Raw genomic sequence first — 15,535 nt, 5'->3', positions numbered from 1 at the left:
TTTAAAGAACCTTTTGTGTAGAATCCCAGCAGTTATTATGACAACTGACAAGTTAATATATGATAGTTGCTATTGCTTCTTTATTGTTATTAGTACATATTAGGCATAGTAAACCTGAACCTGCATTGAAACCACACTGGATCCTGAAAAGAAGCTTGGTTTATAGAGGAACTGATGATATTTGGTTAATCCCTAAATCTTAGTCTTTAATGTGAGCTTCCTCATTTGCTTGCTTGCATTTGGAAGATAGTGTGTAATAGTATGTAGTAGATGACTATTATAGTGAGATAGAAGTAAAATACAAATTAATATTTTTACAAGTTATTTTATTAGCTATAAAAGTAAACATTCTCAGGTTGAAAGAATTCAGATATTTTGAGGGCATAAAGTTAAAAGCTGATCTTTTCTTCCAGTTGCTTCAGTATATTTATTCAGTACAGTGCAAAGTTTGTGTGTACTTCCAGAAATTATTTGTGCCTTATTATATTTGTCTATAAAAAACTTTAGAGAAATTGTTTTATTAAAACAAGAGTGCACACATTTGAAAATCGAATGCAGAAAACTTGAGTTTTACTTCATCAAAGAACAGTGTGCCTTATTCATGAAACAAATGAGAATGGAAGCTTAACGGGAGCAGTCTGGGCTGAGTCCTCATTTCTTCGCTTCTGTAAAGTGATGAGAAAGTGTTCATGTGATAGTTGGTGTCCCTAAGCTCTCCAGTTTTGCATGGAACACAGATCATCTCCCAGCCGATTTGTTGGATTACATCTGCTTCTCTGGGTAGAGTTATATTCAGCTGAGAAGTCTGTCTTTCTTCTGTCTCCTGAGGCCTCATTTCCCAACCTGGGCTCTGTGGGTGGCGTCTTTTATACATGAATTGTGCCTGTTGTTTGAATCAAGGTTTCCACGCATTTCTCCATTCCCTTATACCTGATGCCTGGGTGACTTATTGCCAAAACACTAGCCAGGATTTTGGAATAGGACAAAACCAGTTATCCCATATGTAAATCAAAGTCATGATTTCTGTTATTATTACCAGCTTTTATCAATGAGTAGCTTAAAAATTCATTCAACTGTGTTTAATTTAGGGGAATATGGGAACTCAAACATGATGATATTAGTCTTTTTTTAATGAATATATTTTACTATAAAAACTGTCTTATATTTGACAATAGTATGCTCTTTCTTCAATTAGATCCTAATCATCCATTGAGAGATGAAGCATTCAGGCCCATGGAAGTGATAGGGTTAGGTTGCCCAGATGGTCAATGTGGAGCCAACCCCATAGCCCTCTCTCCTGGACTCTCAGAAAGGAGACCACGTGAAAAGCAACCCATAGTTTTTTTTTTTAAACAGACATTAGATTGATGTGATTTCAACTGAATTGGTAGCTTGTTTTACTTCTCATTAGCACATTGTACGTTTTATCCTATTCAAAGTGGTAAATGTAGAAAACAGTTTCAGTGGAAAAGCATAAATAAAATAAGTAGAAGAGTTTGATCTATACTTGGAAAATAATTATCCATAGAATAAATTCTAGAAAGTATCCTTAAAATAGTCATTCTGTCCATGAAATATATTAAACATCACTTGCTTTCTTCCTTATTATTCCTACATTAATATCTTTTATCTTTTATTTCTTTATCATTCATAATCCTTTTCTGATATTAAAAGCATACACACACACACACACACACATATAAATCTCTACCAAAATAAACAACAAAATAAAGCCAAAGTATTTCTCTTGTGTGTCCTCACAAGTACTTGGGCAAGTCTTGAAATCACATTCTTTCTGATAAAGTACAGTACATGGAATGATAGTTTATATAGTACTGGGCCTGGATAATTTGTAGTATGGTCCCATGGTGGTACATGCCTGTAATCCCAGTGAGTCAGGAGGATTGCAAGTTTGGGGCTAACCTCAGCAACTTAATGAGACCCTGTCTTAAAATAAAAAGTAAAAAGATCTGGGGATATAGCTCAGTGGTAAAGCATTCCTGGGTTCAATCCCCAGTAACCCGCCATCACCAGAGAAAAAAGGAATGGAAAAATAATGTAAAAGTCCAGGATCAGACATTTAGTATGATTTTTATTGCTTTTTAGCTTGGGTGGGGGTTGATCTGAAATAAAGGGACATATTGTGCAGAGGGGCCAGAGAGTAAATTTTTGAGACTTTAAGGGCTACTATGGTCTTTGTAACTGTTCAGATCTGCTGTTGTAGTCAAATCAGCCATAAATCATGCATAAAGGAACAAATATATTTATGTTCAATAGTACTATTAACAAAAGCAGGCAGCCAGTCTGTGGACTGACCCCTGCTATAGATTGTAAAGGCCTCTACTGTAAGTTCTATAGAGTAGTGGATAACTAAATTACTATAGATGTATTTTTTTAATAGTCATTTTCTTCTCATGACAAAAGTAATACATGTTCATTGGGTCATCCTGGAAGTCCTTCACCGTTCTATGGTCTGAGATGAGTAATAGTCAACTTGGTATTTGTTCCTGTAGGTGATTTTCTAGGCATCTACTATATGGTTGTAATCTTATATTATTATCATTTATTCTCTTAAATTTTTATTGGTTAGGCCTGTTTTTCCCAGGAGGCGCATATGTGGCCCCTACCCTTGTCTAGTTGATGATCTCTTTATAATGTATTGATCAACATATTGATCCCCCTTTTTTATTTGTCTCCAGAGGAGCTAGACAGGACAGAAGTAAAATTTTATTGCACAGGGTTCTTCTCTGAATTAATGTCTTACTGTAATGAGATTTTCCTTGAATTATTTTTATCTCTAATTTGCATATGTCCAACAGAGGAACATTTGATATTTATGTAAAATGCGATGGAGTGGGAAGATGTGTTGGTAACTACGATAATCGTGGGAGTTTCGGCGAACTGGCCTTAATGTACAATACACCCAGAGCAGCTACAATCACTGCTACCTCTCCTGGTGCTCTGTGGGGTTTGGTGAGTAAAACAGTTGTTTGACCTGAAAATTACTATTTGTAAGAGTTGTTACATTGTGTGTTAATTCTAATAGGTAGATTTATTTGAAATCATTAGTCACTAGGGAATTTTTTTTTTTAAGCACCTTATTAAGCAGTTTATTAAGCTGGATGCTGAACTGTTGGGCACTGGGACTAAGTGCTAAATCAGAATTTCATGTCCTTTTCCCCACTCCTCCCGTCGAGTCAGGAACTTGGGATCTGCTGGCCCTGGGACAGGAAAGACACTCACTCGAAATGCTCCTCTCTTACCCACTCTTAAAAAAACAACCAGGCACACAGTCTCCAATGCTTTTTCTCAGATTGCTCTCTGAGGTATATAATCCAATAAATTAGTGTTCTCAAAGTGTGCTCCCTGGATGGTGGCATCTGTGTCGTCTGGAACTTGTTAGAAATGCACATTCGAGGGCCCCACCTATTGATTTTGAATTTCATCTCTGGAGATGGGGCCCAGCAAACTATTTGAGTAAGTTCTCTAGGTGATTGGTAAGTACTCTAGTCTAAAAAAAACAAAAAAACAAAAAACAACCCCCCCCCACACACAAACCAGTAGAAATTGATTCTCTTGGGATCCATTGATGGATATACCTTTTATTTAAAAGCAGCTATATAAAAAGGCTAGGGTTGTAGCTCAGTGGTAGAGCACTTGTCTAGCGTGCATGAGGCACTGAGTTCAATTGTTAGCACTGCATATAAATAAGTAAAAGAAGGGTCCGTGAACAACTAAAAAAAATATTTTTTTAAAAAAGAGTAGTTGTGTAGAGCAAAAATACTTGTACATGTGCTTCTCATCTGGCTACACATCAGAATTACCTAGGGTAATTTTAAAAAATCCTCTTGACCCAACAAATATATGAAAAAATGTTCAACATCTTTAGCAATTAGAGAAATGCAACTTAAAACAACACTGAGATGAGAGTTCATCTCACTCTAGTCAGAATGGTAGTTATCAAGAATACAAATAACAATAAATGTTAGTGAGGATGTGGGGGAAAAGGGTACACTGATATCTTGTTGGTGGGACTGCAAACTGGTGCAACCACTCTGGAAAGCAGTAGAGAGGTTTTTCCAAAAACTAGGAATGGAACCACCATATGAGTCAGCTATCTCACTCCTTGGTATATACCCAAAAGATTAAAATCAGTATACTATAGTAACACAGCCTCATCAATGTTTACAGCAACACAATTCACAATAGCCAAGCTATGGAGCCAACCTAGGTGCCCTTGAACAGACTAATAGGTAAAGAAAATGTGGTATACATACACAATGGAGAATTACTCAACCTTAAAGAAGAATGACCTTAAGGCATTTGCTGGTAAATGAATCGAGCTGGAGACTACATGCTGAGTGAAGTAAGCCAGTCCTAAAAGTCAAAGGTAGAATGTTTTATCTGATAAGCGGAAACTAATCCAAAATAAGCCGGAGGTGTGGTGTGGGTGATAGAAGAAAAATCAGTGGAGCAGACAAAGGGGAATGAAGGGAAGGGAGGAGAGATGGGATAGGGAAATACAGTAGAATAAAACTGACGTAAATTTCCTATGTTCATATGTGAATATACCACAGTGAATCTCACCATCGTACATCCATAGAGTAGTAATTAAAAAAAAAAAAACCTAAGTAAATAGCAGAAAGATCAATAGAGTAAATAGAGGGAAGGCAATAGGGTGGGAGGAAGGAAGGGGAAGTACTGGGAACTGAATTAGAAGAAATTATATTCTGTGGTTTTATAATTATGTCAACATGAATTCTGTTGTCATGTATAACTAAAAAGAACCAATAAAACATAAAACAAGAGGCATGAGAAAAACGGAGGAACTTTGATTGGGCAATGGGGGTTATGAATTTTGGGCACACAAACGTTACAGTCCATCACACCTAAAGACTTTCAATACATACTAGAATTTTTCTCTGTCACACTAGAACATTTAAATTCAGCCTTAATACGTCTATTTCAGTTTTAATTTTACTAAAATGCTTGAGATCATGTAGTATAAATATAAATGATAGGACTTTAAGCCATAAGAATTACATAAAACATGATAAGCTCTAGAATTAGATCTTATTCAAGAAAATTTAGTTTCTCTGAACCTTTACATTTAAAGAAACTCCATCATAATGTGGATGTGAAAATTAACCTAGAGTATATAACTTTTCAAAATCTCTGACTTTGTAATTTATTTATGATTAAAATTTTGTTCTATTGTTTTCCATATGGTTTTTACTTTAGTCTACAATAGGAATATCAAAACCAGGATATTTGTGTCTGTGTATGATTGAGATAATTAACAAAAAAATACTTTACTACAAAGAATGTACTCGACAATTTTCTGTCCTACTTTATTTTTTTAATAAAAATTCTTGTCATGTCCTGATTTTGCAATCCTCTAAGGTTGCCATCCACAGGACAAGAACATGCTAGTATATGTTTTTAAGATAGTTTCATAGTGCCACCTTGTGGTGTATAGCACAACTTGTTAGATGGAGGAACAAAAGTAAACCTTCAAAAAAAATGAAGATATTTTCTATGATTCTACATTAATTTTGTGCCTGAAATAAAAATATGAAATGAGTTAAATTAAAGTAAAAATGATGTTGTTAGTCTTTTATTTTGAAATCTTCAATTACTGTTTATTTTATATGGGGAATAGAACTATTTATTCAGCTGTGCACGCTGATGTATATCTGTAATCCCAATAATATATGTAATCTAAATAAAATATAAAAAAGGGCTAGAGATGTAGCTTAATGGTTAAGCACCCTGGGTTCAATTTCCAGTATGGGAAAAAAAAATTTATTCAGATTTTTTTTCCTCCATAAAATCTACATTTTAAGTCAGACATGGTGGCATATGCCTGTAATCCTATGATTCCAGAGACTGAGGCAGGAGGATTGCAGATTTGAGGCCAGCCTCAACAATTTAGTGAGACCTTCAGCAATTTATCGAGTCCCTATCTTAAAATGAAAAAGGGCTGGGCATGTAACTCAGTGATAGAGTATCCCTGGGTTCAGTCCCCAGTACTACACCACCCTCCAAAAAACCTACATTTTAACTTCTTTGTATTTGATATTCTGTCTTCAGGACAGGGTAACCTTCAGGAGAATAATTGTGAAAAACAATGCCAAAAAGAGAAAAATGTATGAAAGCTTTATTGAGTCACTGCCATTCCTTAAATCTTTGGAGGTGAGTGTATTTATGCTTTTATTCTGCTTTAAAAGTTTATTTTATTAGGAATAATTAGTTCTACACAAACATTTCTTTGAATAAAGAAAAAAAAAAGACTGTTGAGTTTTTATAACTCATCCTTTTACCACCTATAACTGCATTTGTTTTGTTAGTCATGAGTAACAGGCTCCTGTAGCATATTTATATGTATGCTTTAAGAACAGACTTAAAATAATCATATAAATACCAGTAAGAGCCACTAGTTTTACCTTACAGGGAAGAGTTATCTCTTCTCCCTATCAGTTTCTCCCTATCAGTCACCTTTGCTGTTTCTTTCTTTTCTCCTTCCTTTTTACAATTAGCTTTCCAGGCCTCTGTCTTTGGTCTCTTTTGTATTTAGGCTTGGTGCACATGTCAAATTCCATGGCTTTAAATATTGTCTGTAGGCTGATACCTCCTAAAATTGACATTATCGCCAGCCGTTTATCATCTCAAACCTAATGTGTCCCAGATCTCCTCCTTTCTGTTCCTTATCTTCATCAATGGCAATAACATCCTTCCAGTAAACTCAGCCGTTTTCCCCACCCATGTTCAGTCAGTAACCCCATCAGCCCAGAATTTACCCAGCATCTGTTTCCCACCAACTTCACCATTATTACCTTCTGTCTGATTCATCATCACTGTTTGCCTGGTTTATATCAGCTGCCAGCATAATCTTTTGAAAACCTAGATCCTAACAGACGTCTGTTTAAGACCCTTCTCATAAGCCTCTAAGACCCTGTGGCCCAGCCATGTATCCCTGGCTCCATTTCTTACTGCTCCATGCTCCTTATCCTACCTAGACATACAGCTTCGCGCTGTTCCTCTAGCATGCTGACTCTCCCTGGCTTCAGGTCCTGTGCACCTGCTATCTGTCTGGATGTCCTTTTGCACAGCCCCACGGCTCGTTCCCTCATCTCCTTCATCAGGTGTTTTTATCTTGAATGGTAAAAATTTTCCAGAAACCATGAGAGCTTACTTTACATACTTCTTTGCTAAGCTCAGTATTTTTCTAGATATCCTACTCTCATATTTGAAATAGTTTGAGATTAATGAAAGAGGGGAACATGTATGTACCCACAGAGTCTTATAAAATGGCAAATATCAACACAATAGTGCTTTTCCTTTCTAAAGTTAGATGGCTGGTTTGTTCCTGGTAAAATCTTGGCCACCTTTCATAATGCATGTTAGACAGCTGATCTTCTCCAGCAGCATATCTCCTTAAATAGAAGTAGAAGGGATGCAAATCCAGCGCCTTCCGAGCTAGGCAAGTAACAAAAAGGGAGGGGATGGTGACAAGCTAGAGAGAACATGTACTCCATCTAAAGTAACAGCTGCTATTCCATCATAGTTTTATTACTGCCATACGAAAATATGGGCTGAGAGTTCCTGAGTCTTCTTATTTCTCAAGAGAAGCTAGAAATACAAAATTTATTTTTAAATGCTACCAGCTAATATAATGAACATGTAATCATGTAATCTACACACTGCTCACTTAGCCTCTAGGATGCTACTTTTTAAGATGTAAAATAGGTCAGATTACCCAATTAGTCTTTTTCTTCTTAATAACTATCTTTTTTTCTTTATAGGTTTCTGAACGCCTGAAAGTGGTAGATGTGATAGGCACCAAAGTGTACAATGATGGTGAACAAATCATTGCTCAGGTATGTATTTTTTAAGTGTAATTCACTTTGGGGTTATATTCCAAAAGGTTTTTTATACATTTATAAATCTTGACAAACTTTGTCACTAAAATTAATAAGCAGTAATGTATGCAAATGAATATTATTTTATATTATATTACATGAATATTATTTGTACTAAATGACCTGTTAAAAGTGGCTTAATTAGGGCTGGGGTTGTGGCTCAGGAGTAGAGCGCTTGCCTAGCATGCGTGAGGCACTGGGTTTGATCCCCAGCACCACATAAAAATAAACAAATAAAGGTATTGTGTCCATCTATAACTAAAAAATATATTTTTTAAAAAAATTGGTTTAATCTACAGCCATTAATCTATTTGAATATCTTGTTTATATAATTAACTCTTTATTTTTTCCACATTTTTTAATAATTGTACATACTCATGGAATTTATTGTTACATATTTGTACATGTACACACTATAACAATATAATTTGGCCAATATTACTCCCCAGAACTAGTCACCCCCCACTCCTCACCCCCCACCCCTTGGTTCCTTTTCCTCTATCAATCTCCCTTTGATTTATAGGAAATCCATCCCTACCTTTGTTTTCCTTTTCCCTCTCTAGCTTCTACATATGAAAGGAAGCATATGACCCTTAACCTTCTGAGTTTGACTTATTTCACTTCACATTATGGGCCCTAGTTCCATCCATTTTCTTGCAAATACCATAATTTTATTTTTATATATAGCTGAATAAAACTCCATTGTGTGTATATACCTCATTTTCTTTATCCTTTCATCTGTTGATGTGACACTTAGGCTGATTCCATAGTTTGGCTATGTGAATTATGCTGCTATAAACATGGGTATGCATGTATCATTGTACTATGACTTTAATTCTCCAGGATAAATACAGAGGAGTGGTATAGCTGGGTCATTTGGTGGTTCCATGCCTAGTCTTTTCAGGAATCTCTGTACTGATTTTCATAGTGGAAATACCAACTTCAAGGTATACCACAGTATAAAAATGTTCCTTTTTCTCCACATTCTCTCCAGCATTTATTATTGTTTGCATTCTTATTTATAGGTATTTTATTTTTATTGAGACTTTTGTGAATGGAATTGTTTTCCTTCTTTATTTCTCAGCAGATTTATTGTTGGCATATATGAAAGCTGTTGATTTTTAGAATTATCTTCATAGTGTCCCAGAGGTTCTGATCTATTGTATCACTATTTTGTATCTTATTTGAACCTAAACATTTTAAAATTTCTCCTATCACCCGTTCATCTTTTAAAAGAGTATTCAATCTCTATGTGTTTATATAGTTTCTATAGGGTTTAGTTGTGCTCATTTCTAATTTCATTCCATTATGATCCAATAAGATGCAAGGAATTATATCAGTTTTTTTGTATTTGCTAAAAGTTGCTTTGTGGCCTAAAATATTATGTATTTTGGAGAAGGTTCCCTGACCTGCTGAGTAGAAAGTGTATTCAGCTCTTGTTGGATGAAATAGTCTATAGATGTCCATTTGACTTATATTAGTTCATGTCTAAAGAGTTTTTACTGAGTTTATGTCTGAATGACCCATCTAATGGTGACAGAAGTGGGTTGAAATCATCCAGAATTATTGTACTGAGGTCTATCTGGAGCTTCAATTTGAGTACTGTCTCTTTTATGCAAATAATTGCACCCATGTTTGGGGCATAAATGTTTATTACTATTATATCTTATTGTTGGATTGTTCCCTTTACTGATATGAAGTGACCTTCTTTGTCTCTTCTGATTAATTTTGATGTGAAATCTTCTTTGTCTGATGTAAGAGTGGCTACTCCTGCGTATTTTCTGGTTCCATTTGCATGGTATATCAATTTCCATCTTTGCACTTTTAGCCTGTGGTTTTCTTTGCCTGTTACTTGCAAATAACATATATGTTGGTCTTTTTAATTCACTTTGCCAGCCTATGTCTTTTAGTTGGAGAGTTGAAAGCATTTACATTCAATGTTACTATAGAGAGATATTTATTAATTCCTGCCATTTTGAATATTGATAATCTTTAATTTGGTCCTGTTTCTCATTTACTTAGCTATTCTTCAAATGAAATTTGTTCTTTTGTGAGCTTTGAAGTTTTTAAATATCTTCTGTGTGCAGTATTTCTTTAAGTAATATCTGTTTAGTAGTCATGAATTCTTTTAGTTTATGCTTATCTTGGAAGGTTTTTATTTCATATTCAATTTTGAATGATAATTTGGCTGGATATAGTAGTCTTAGTTAACAGTTATTTTCTTTCAAGACTTTGAACACATTGTTCTAAGCCCTCCTGGCTTGTAGAGTTTGTGCTGAGAAATCAGAAGTAATTCTAATTGGCTTGCCTCTAAATGTGACTTGATGTTTTTCTCTTGAGGCTTTTAAAATTATATCCTTGTTTTGTATGTTAGGCATTTTAATTATAAAGTGTTGTGGAGAGGTTCTTTTTTGATCTTGTCTACTTGGGGTTCTGAATGCCTCCTGTATCTGGATGTCCATCTCATTCTGAAGGTTTGGAAAATTTTCTCTTATTTCCCTGAAGAGTTTATCCATTCCATTAGGTCATATTTCACATCCCTCTTCAAATCCAATGACTCTTAAATTTGGTCTCTTTATGTTGTCCCAGAATTTTTGTATTCTGATCATGGTTAATTTTCTTTTTCTTTAATACTGTCTGAATGAGTAAGGCTGGCCACTTTGTCTTACAGCGCTGAGATCCTGTCTTCAGCATGGCCTATTCTATTAGAGAGACTTTCAAGTGAATATTTTATTTGATTTATTGTGTTTTTCATTTCCAAGATTTCTGTTTGGTTCTTTTTCTACATTTCTATCTCTTTATTGAATTTCTTTATATTCTATACTGACTTCTTTAATTCATTCAGTTGTTTTTTCCTACATTTTCTTGGAATTCATTGGATATTTTTATAATGATTTTTTTGAAATCCTTGTCTGATATTTCCTTCATTCAATATTTTGGGGATTGTTTGCTGGTGAATTATGAACTTTAGGAGGTACTGTTAATTTGCTTTTTCATATTTCTTGTATTCATTTGTTGGGTTTTAAACCTCTTTTGCATCTTTTGGAAGGGATTTCTCTTCCATTATTATGTATATATCTTTTTAGGGCACAAGTCTTCGTTTGCCAAAGTGTCCTAGAGTGATCCAGATTAAGACCCCCCTTATAGGTGTCCACATCATTTGTGTTATTTCTTTCTGGTTTTGCTATAGTAATGGATGTCCCTCAGTTTTCTACTTGGGGCCTGGTTGTGAGTCTGGCTTTTTGTCTCTTCTATTCTTTGTATTAAAGTATAGCTGAAGATCGAGTGTCATTAATTTGTGCGTGGAGCAAGGTGTGGTCTTTTGGTTAAGTTTAGTTTAACAGCAGAGTTTCTGTCCTATGATCCTGTAGTGCCCCTAAAGGTTCCCAGCACCTCAAAGAAAGGAGGAATTTAAACAATAGCAACAACCAATACAAAGAATATACAGCATTAAGCTAAATACTTGGTTCCTACTATGACAACTACAATGTTAATTGCTACAAAAAACAGAAATGGTAGGGTCAGCAATTGCCAACAGCAAAAATAGAAAGTAACCCTGAACTATGTTTGCTATTAAAGTAAACAACGGGTGTCAAATATGTCATACACAATAACTGAAACAGCATTATAACTGGGGCAAGAGTTCTATAAGCCAATTAGTGCTTAAAGGTGGTAAAAAATATGTCTATAATACCAGCAGCTTGGGAGGTAGAGACAGGAGGATCTTGAGTTCAAAGCTAGCCTCAGCGAAAGTGAGGCTCTAAGCAACTCAGTGAGACCCTGTCTGTAAATACAATACAAAATAGGGCTGGGGATGTGACTCAGTGGTTGAGTGCCCCTGAGTTCAATCCCTAGTACCAAAAAAAGGTAAAAATACAATTAATTTAGATAAAAGAAGATATGATAGGGATAGAAAAGAGCTCATAATTTCAAAAAATTAATGCAGAAGAGATGTAGCATGTGATTGTTTTAAGGAGGAGAAAAATAGAAATAATAAAGGGAGAATGAAAAATAATAATAGAATTTGGCTGTTAGCAGAAAAGAGAAACAAGGAATACACAAATGAAAAATAATACAAACCCAAACCCAAATATACTAATCAAAAAACATAAACCTCAAAAGACAAAGCAACGGAAAATTTTAAAAATAAAATTTAAAAAAATTTTAAATGCTAAAAGTGAACAAAAAAGTAAAAATATGTATATGTATCCATGAACCAATCAACACAGCAAACACAAAAACAAAACAAAAAAAGATTCTCAATGAAAACTTAATTATTTCCACTGACGAGGTCAAAGTAGTCAACTAAGAACAAATGGATACTGTCAATCTTGGGCTGTGTTCTGCGAGTGCGAACAAGGGCTGGGGGTTGTTAAATCCTTTGTTTTGTGTTGCTCAGCAAGCTGCCACTTGGATTTGCTTAAGACTGAAGCTGGCTCAAATAATTCTGTTTCTCTTCTCCTTAGAATGAGGTAGGATGGGATAGGAAATACTGTCAGCTGGGAGATTTTTCTGTACGGACCAGATAAGAGTACTCCCAGGGTGGGGCCACTGTAGAGTTCTCTGAGTGGAGTTCCTGCAGGTGGGGTTTAGCTTAGGTCTAATCGGGACTCAGGGGCTTTGTTGGGTGGTAACTAATCTGGAGAAATTAGATCAACATACCCATGGGGCCTGGCAGTTGCTGATCACAGCTGGGAGTCTGGATCTAGTGAGCCTCTCAAGGATTCTACTCATGGACTTGGGGAGTCAGACCTTCACCCCCTCTGTTGTTCACCCAGTCTTTCCAGGCTTCCTAGGCATAGTCCCTGAGTGTATTCACACTACCTGTTCAGATTCCTGACTGCTTCAGTTGTTCACCTGAGCCTACAGACTCAAAAGGGGGAAGGAGTTAGGTAAAAGCCCCCCAGGGTAAAACAATCTCTTTGTCTGTTTTGCTCCCAATTTGATAGGCAAACCCTAGGCTATGGGGAAGGTGCTTGCCAGGACAGTATAGTCAACTTGTCCAGATCTCCCAGCTCCTGCAGCAGCAGCAGCCTCAGCGTGGCCACATCAAGATGGCTCCCCCTTCAGCTCTTGGCACATGGGGCACTTTCCAAGCACCAGTGTACAGTGCAGCCCCTAGATCAGCTAAGGGCAGGCTGCTTTTCTCATGTCAGGTTTTTCCGTACTAAAGCTATCCATTGGGTTTCTGTGTTACTCCTCCTTCTGTGCTGAACCAACACTGACACGGACACAGCTAGTTTGGCTCTAGAAGAGTCTTTCTTCTTTAAGTCACTCAAATTCTTATTTATTTATTTATAGTTGGACACAATGGCTTTATTTATTTATTTATTTATTTATTTATTGTTATGTGGTGCTGAGGATTGAACCCAAGGTCTTACACATGCAAGGCAAGTACTCTGCCACTGAGCCCCAGCCCCACTCCAAAGGTACTCAAATTTCTAAGTCTCTAAGACACTCTGACTGTCCATTGTTGTTCACTCACTCACTGAGAAGCACTACTCCTGCCGCTTGAAACCCAAGCTTCAGAGCAACTAGGAATGCAGCTTTCCTCTAGCCCACTATCTTGAATACTTTAATGAATACATATTAAACTGTCAAATGGCTTTCTGCAGTTTTATAATATGTGACATGAAATTTCACATGCATATAGGGAATAAGATTTAATTTATAAGAGGAAAAGGTGAGTGCTCCCTGAGATTAGTAAGAACCCAGAAGTCCTTTGGGAGATATTGTGGAGTTTTACACGATCCGTTCATGATGAAACCTCCTGCAGCTGCTTTTAGATAACAGTCACCAAGAAGGGGACACATTGCACCATAATCTGTACTGGCTTTCAAGCGCTAAATGTTTAAATAAACACGTTCTTTAACCCCCAGTGCTTTTCTAAGATCCTGGTTGGAACCAATAGCGTTGCGTACTTCAGTTTGCTAGGGCTACTAAAAAGCAGGATTTATGAAGACAGTTTAAGTTCATAGGTAAAACATACTTACAGTGTTGCCTTATTTCTTAGTTACATTTCTGAAGCATTGAGCAAATGATTTAAGTGGCCTTTTTGATTCATTGAACTATACAGCACTGTGCTCTTTATCTGAATTATTGTCTTTTCCTTTAAATGTGAAACAAGGTTCTAGGTCCGAGACTGAGGAAGAAAATCATTGTTTATAAGGCAAATAAGTGAATCTCTCAAAATCTGTGTGTGGGTATACATACACCATGCAGATTACACAGTTAAGGATTGGGAAGAAGTGGAGTCAAATTGGAGAACAAGACTAAGTTTCAGCTATGTAAATTGGTAATTAAAATATAGGGCATTTTTAAAATGCTTATTTTTATTTTATTTATTTGTATATATTTTTTGGTGACAGGGATTGAATTTGTGCATGCTAAGCACAAATTCTACCACTGAGCCAGCACCTTACATGCTGCTTTTTTAGTTTATTTTGAAATATTCACAAGAAATTAGAAGAATAGCACTGAGAGGTCCCATGTACTCTTCACCTCTTTTTTCCCAATGCATCTTGCATCATTATTGTACAATATCAAAACAGGAAATTGCCATTGGCATAATCCAGAGTTTAATCAGATTTCATCAGTTTCACCACATACATTTAGAGCATATTTACACAGCAATCAAGAGACCTGTTATTCATAACACTTAAAATTAGGGTGTAGCTCAGGTAGAGTGTGTGCTTAGCATGCACAAGGTCTTGAATTCAATCCCAAGCACAAAACAAGGGGGGCGGGAGATATGCTATACTAACTACGTAAGCATTTATAGACAAATATATGTATTATATATGTACTACATTATAGAAATATAGATTCAACATTTTATTTTAAATACCTGTCACTTTGAAAAGCTAAGTAAAAAATAAAATGTTATTATCTTACATAGTGTACTGTTTTACTCAGAAATTGTCATTAGAAATTAAGACAGTTGATTCAGAAACAGAAACAAGAAAAAACATGTATGTAGTGAGAAACAGCATCACTTTTTAGAATTTTAGTAGTCTTTTCAAAACCTCAATGTCAGTAGACTGGCATCTCAGCATAGTCCTTACCTGCTGTAAAAACACAAAAGCCATAGGGACTGCTTTGCCGAAGTCTGGCTGGGCACAAATAACTGAGCCGCCACAAAGCCTTGTAGGTTCAAACAGCAACTCTTTATTCCCAAACTCTCTCCTGCACTCTACACACACTTCTCAGGAACACACTCCCTCCACCGGGCTCCACGCGGGGAACTCCAAAGTAGTGGGCTCCGGAGGCAGCAGAATCCGCCCTAATCCCCGGTGGCCTATTCCTGGAGCAGGGTCACCTTTCAACCATTCCCTCTAGCAAAATGCCAGGCGTCATTCCGACTAAACTGTGGCTCTCAACACTGCTTCCTAATGCACCTGGGTGCTTTGGGTAATGTCTGCTTTATTTCTGCCAGGAGAAATAGGAGGACACGCTGCACATCCTAGCACTTCCCAATGATCACAAGATGAGCTGACATATTCCTGTAGAGTGAGGGGATGCTGCAGTTGGGACATGCAGCAGTGTTGCCATTTCTAACTCTTATGCTGTTATCCAGGCTGAAATTTGGAGGAGATTCTTACCTGTTATTTGCC

General features: G+C 36.3%; 1 protein-coding gene across 2 annotated transcripts in view; it reads left to right on the top strand.

Moving 5' to 3' along the window:
- Positions 1–15,535, top strand: part of Prkar2b (protein kinase cAMP-dependent type II regulatory subunit beta) — a 103,967-nt gene that overhangs the window by 83,942 nt on the left and 4,490 nt on the right. For both annotated transcript variants that reach the window (XM_026395755.2, XM_026395756.2), the window contains 3 exons: positions 2,820–2,973; positions 6,094–6,195; positions 7,806–7,880. In XM_026395755.2, coding sequence (XP_026251540.1) covers positions 2,820–2,973; positions 6,094–6,195; positions 7,806–7,880 — 331 coding nt within the window. The remainder of the gene's footprint in view (positions 1–2,819; positions 2,974–6,093; positions 6,196–7,805; positions 7,881–15,535) is intronic.

This window comes from Urocitellus parryii, chromosome 3, assembly GCF_045843805.1.
Source record: "Urocitellus parryii isolate mUroPar1 chromosome 3, mUroPar1.hap1, whole genome shotgun sequence".
NCBI classification, from domain to species: Eukaryota; Metazoa; Chordata; class Mammalia; order Rodentia; family Sciuridae; genus Urocitellus; species Urocitellus parryii.
This window is presented reverse-complemented; position numbering and strand designations above follow the sequence as displayed.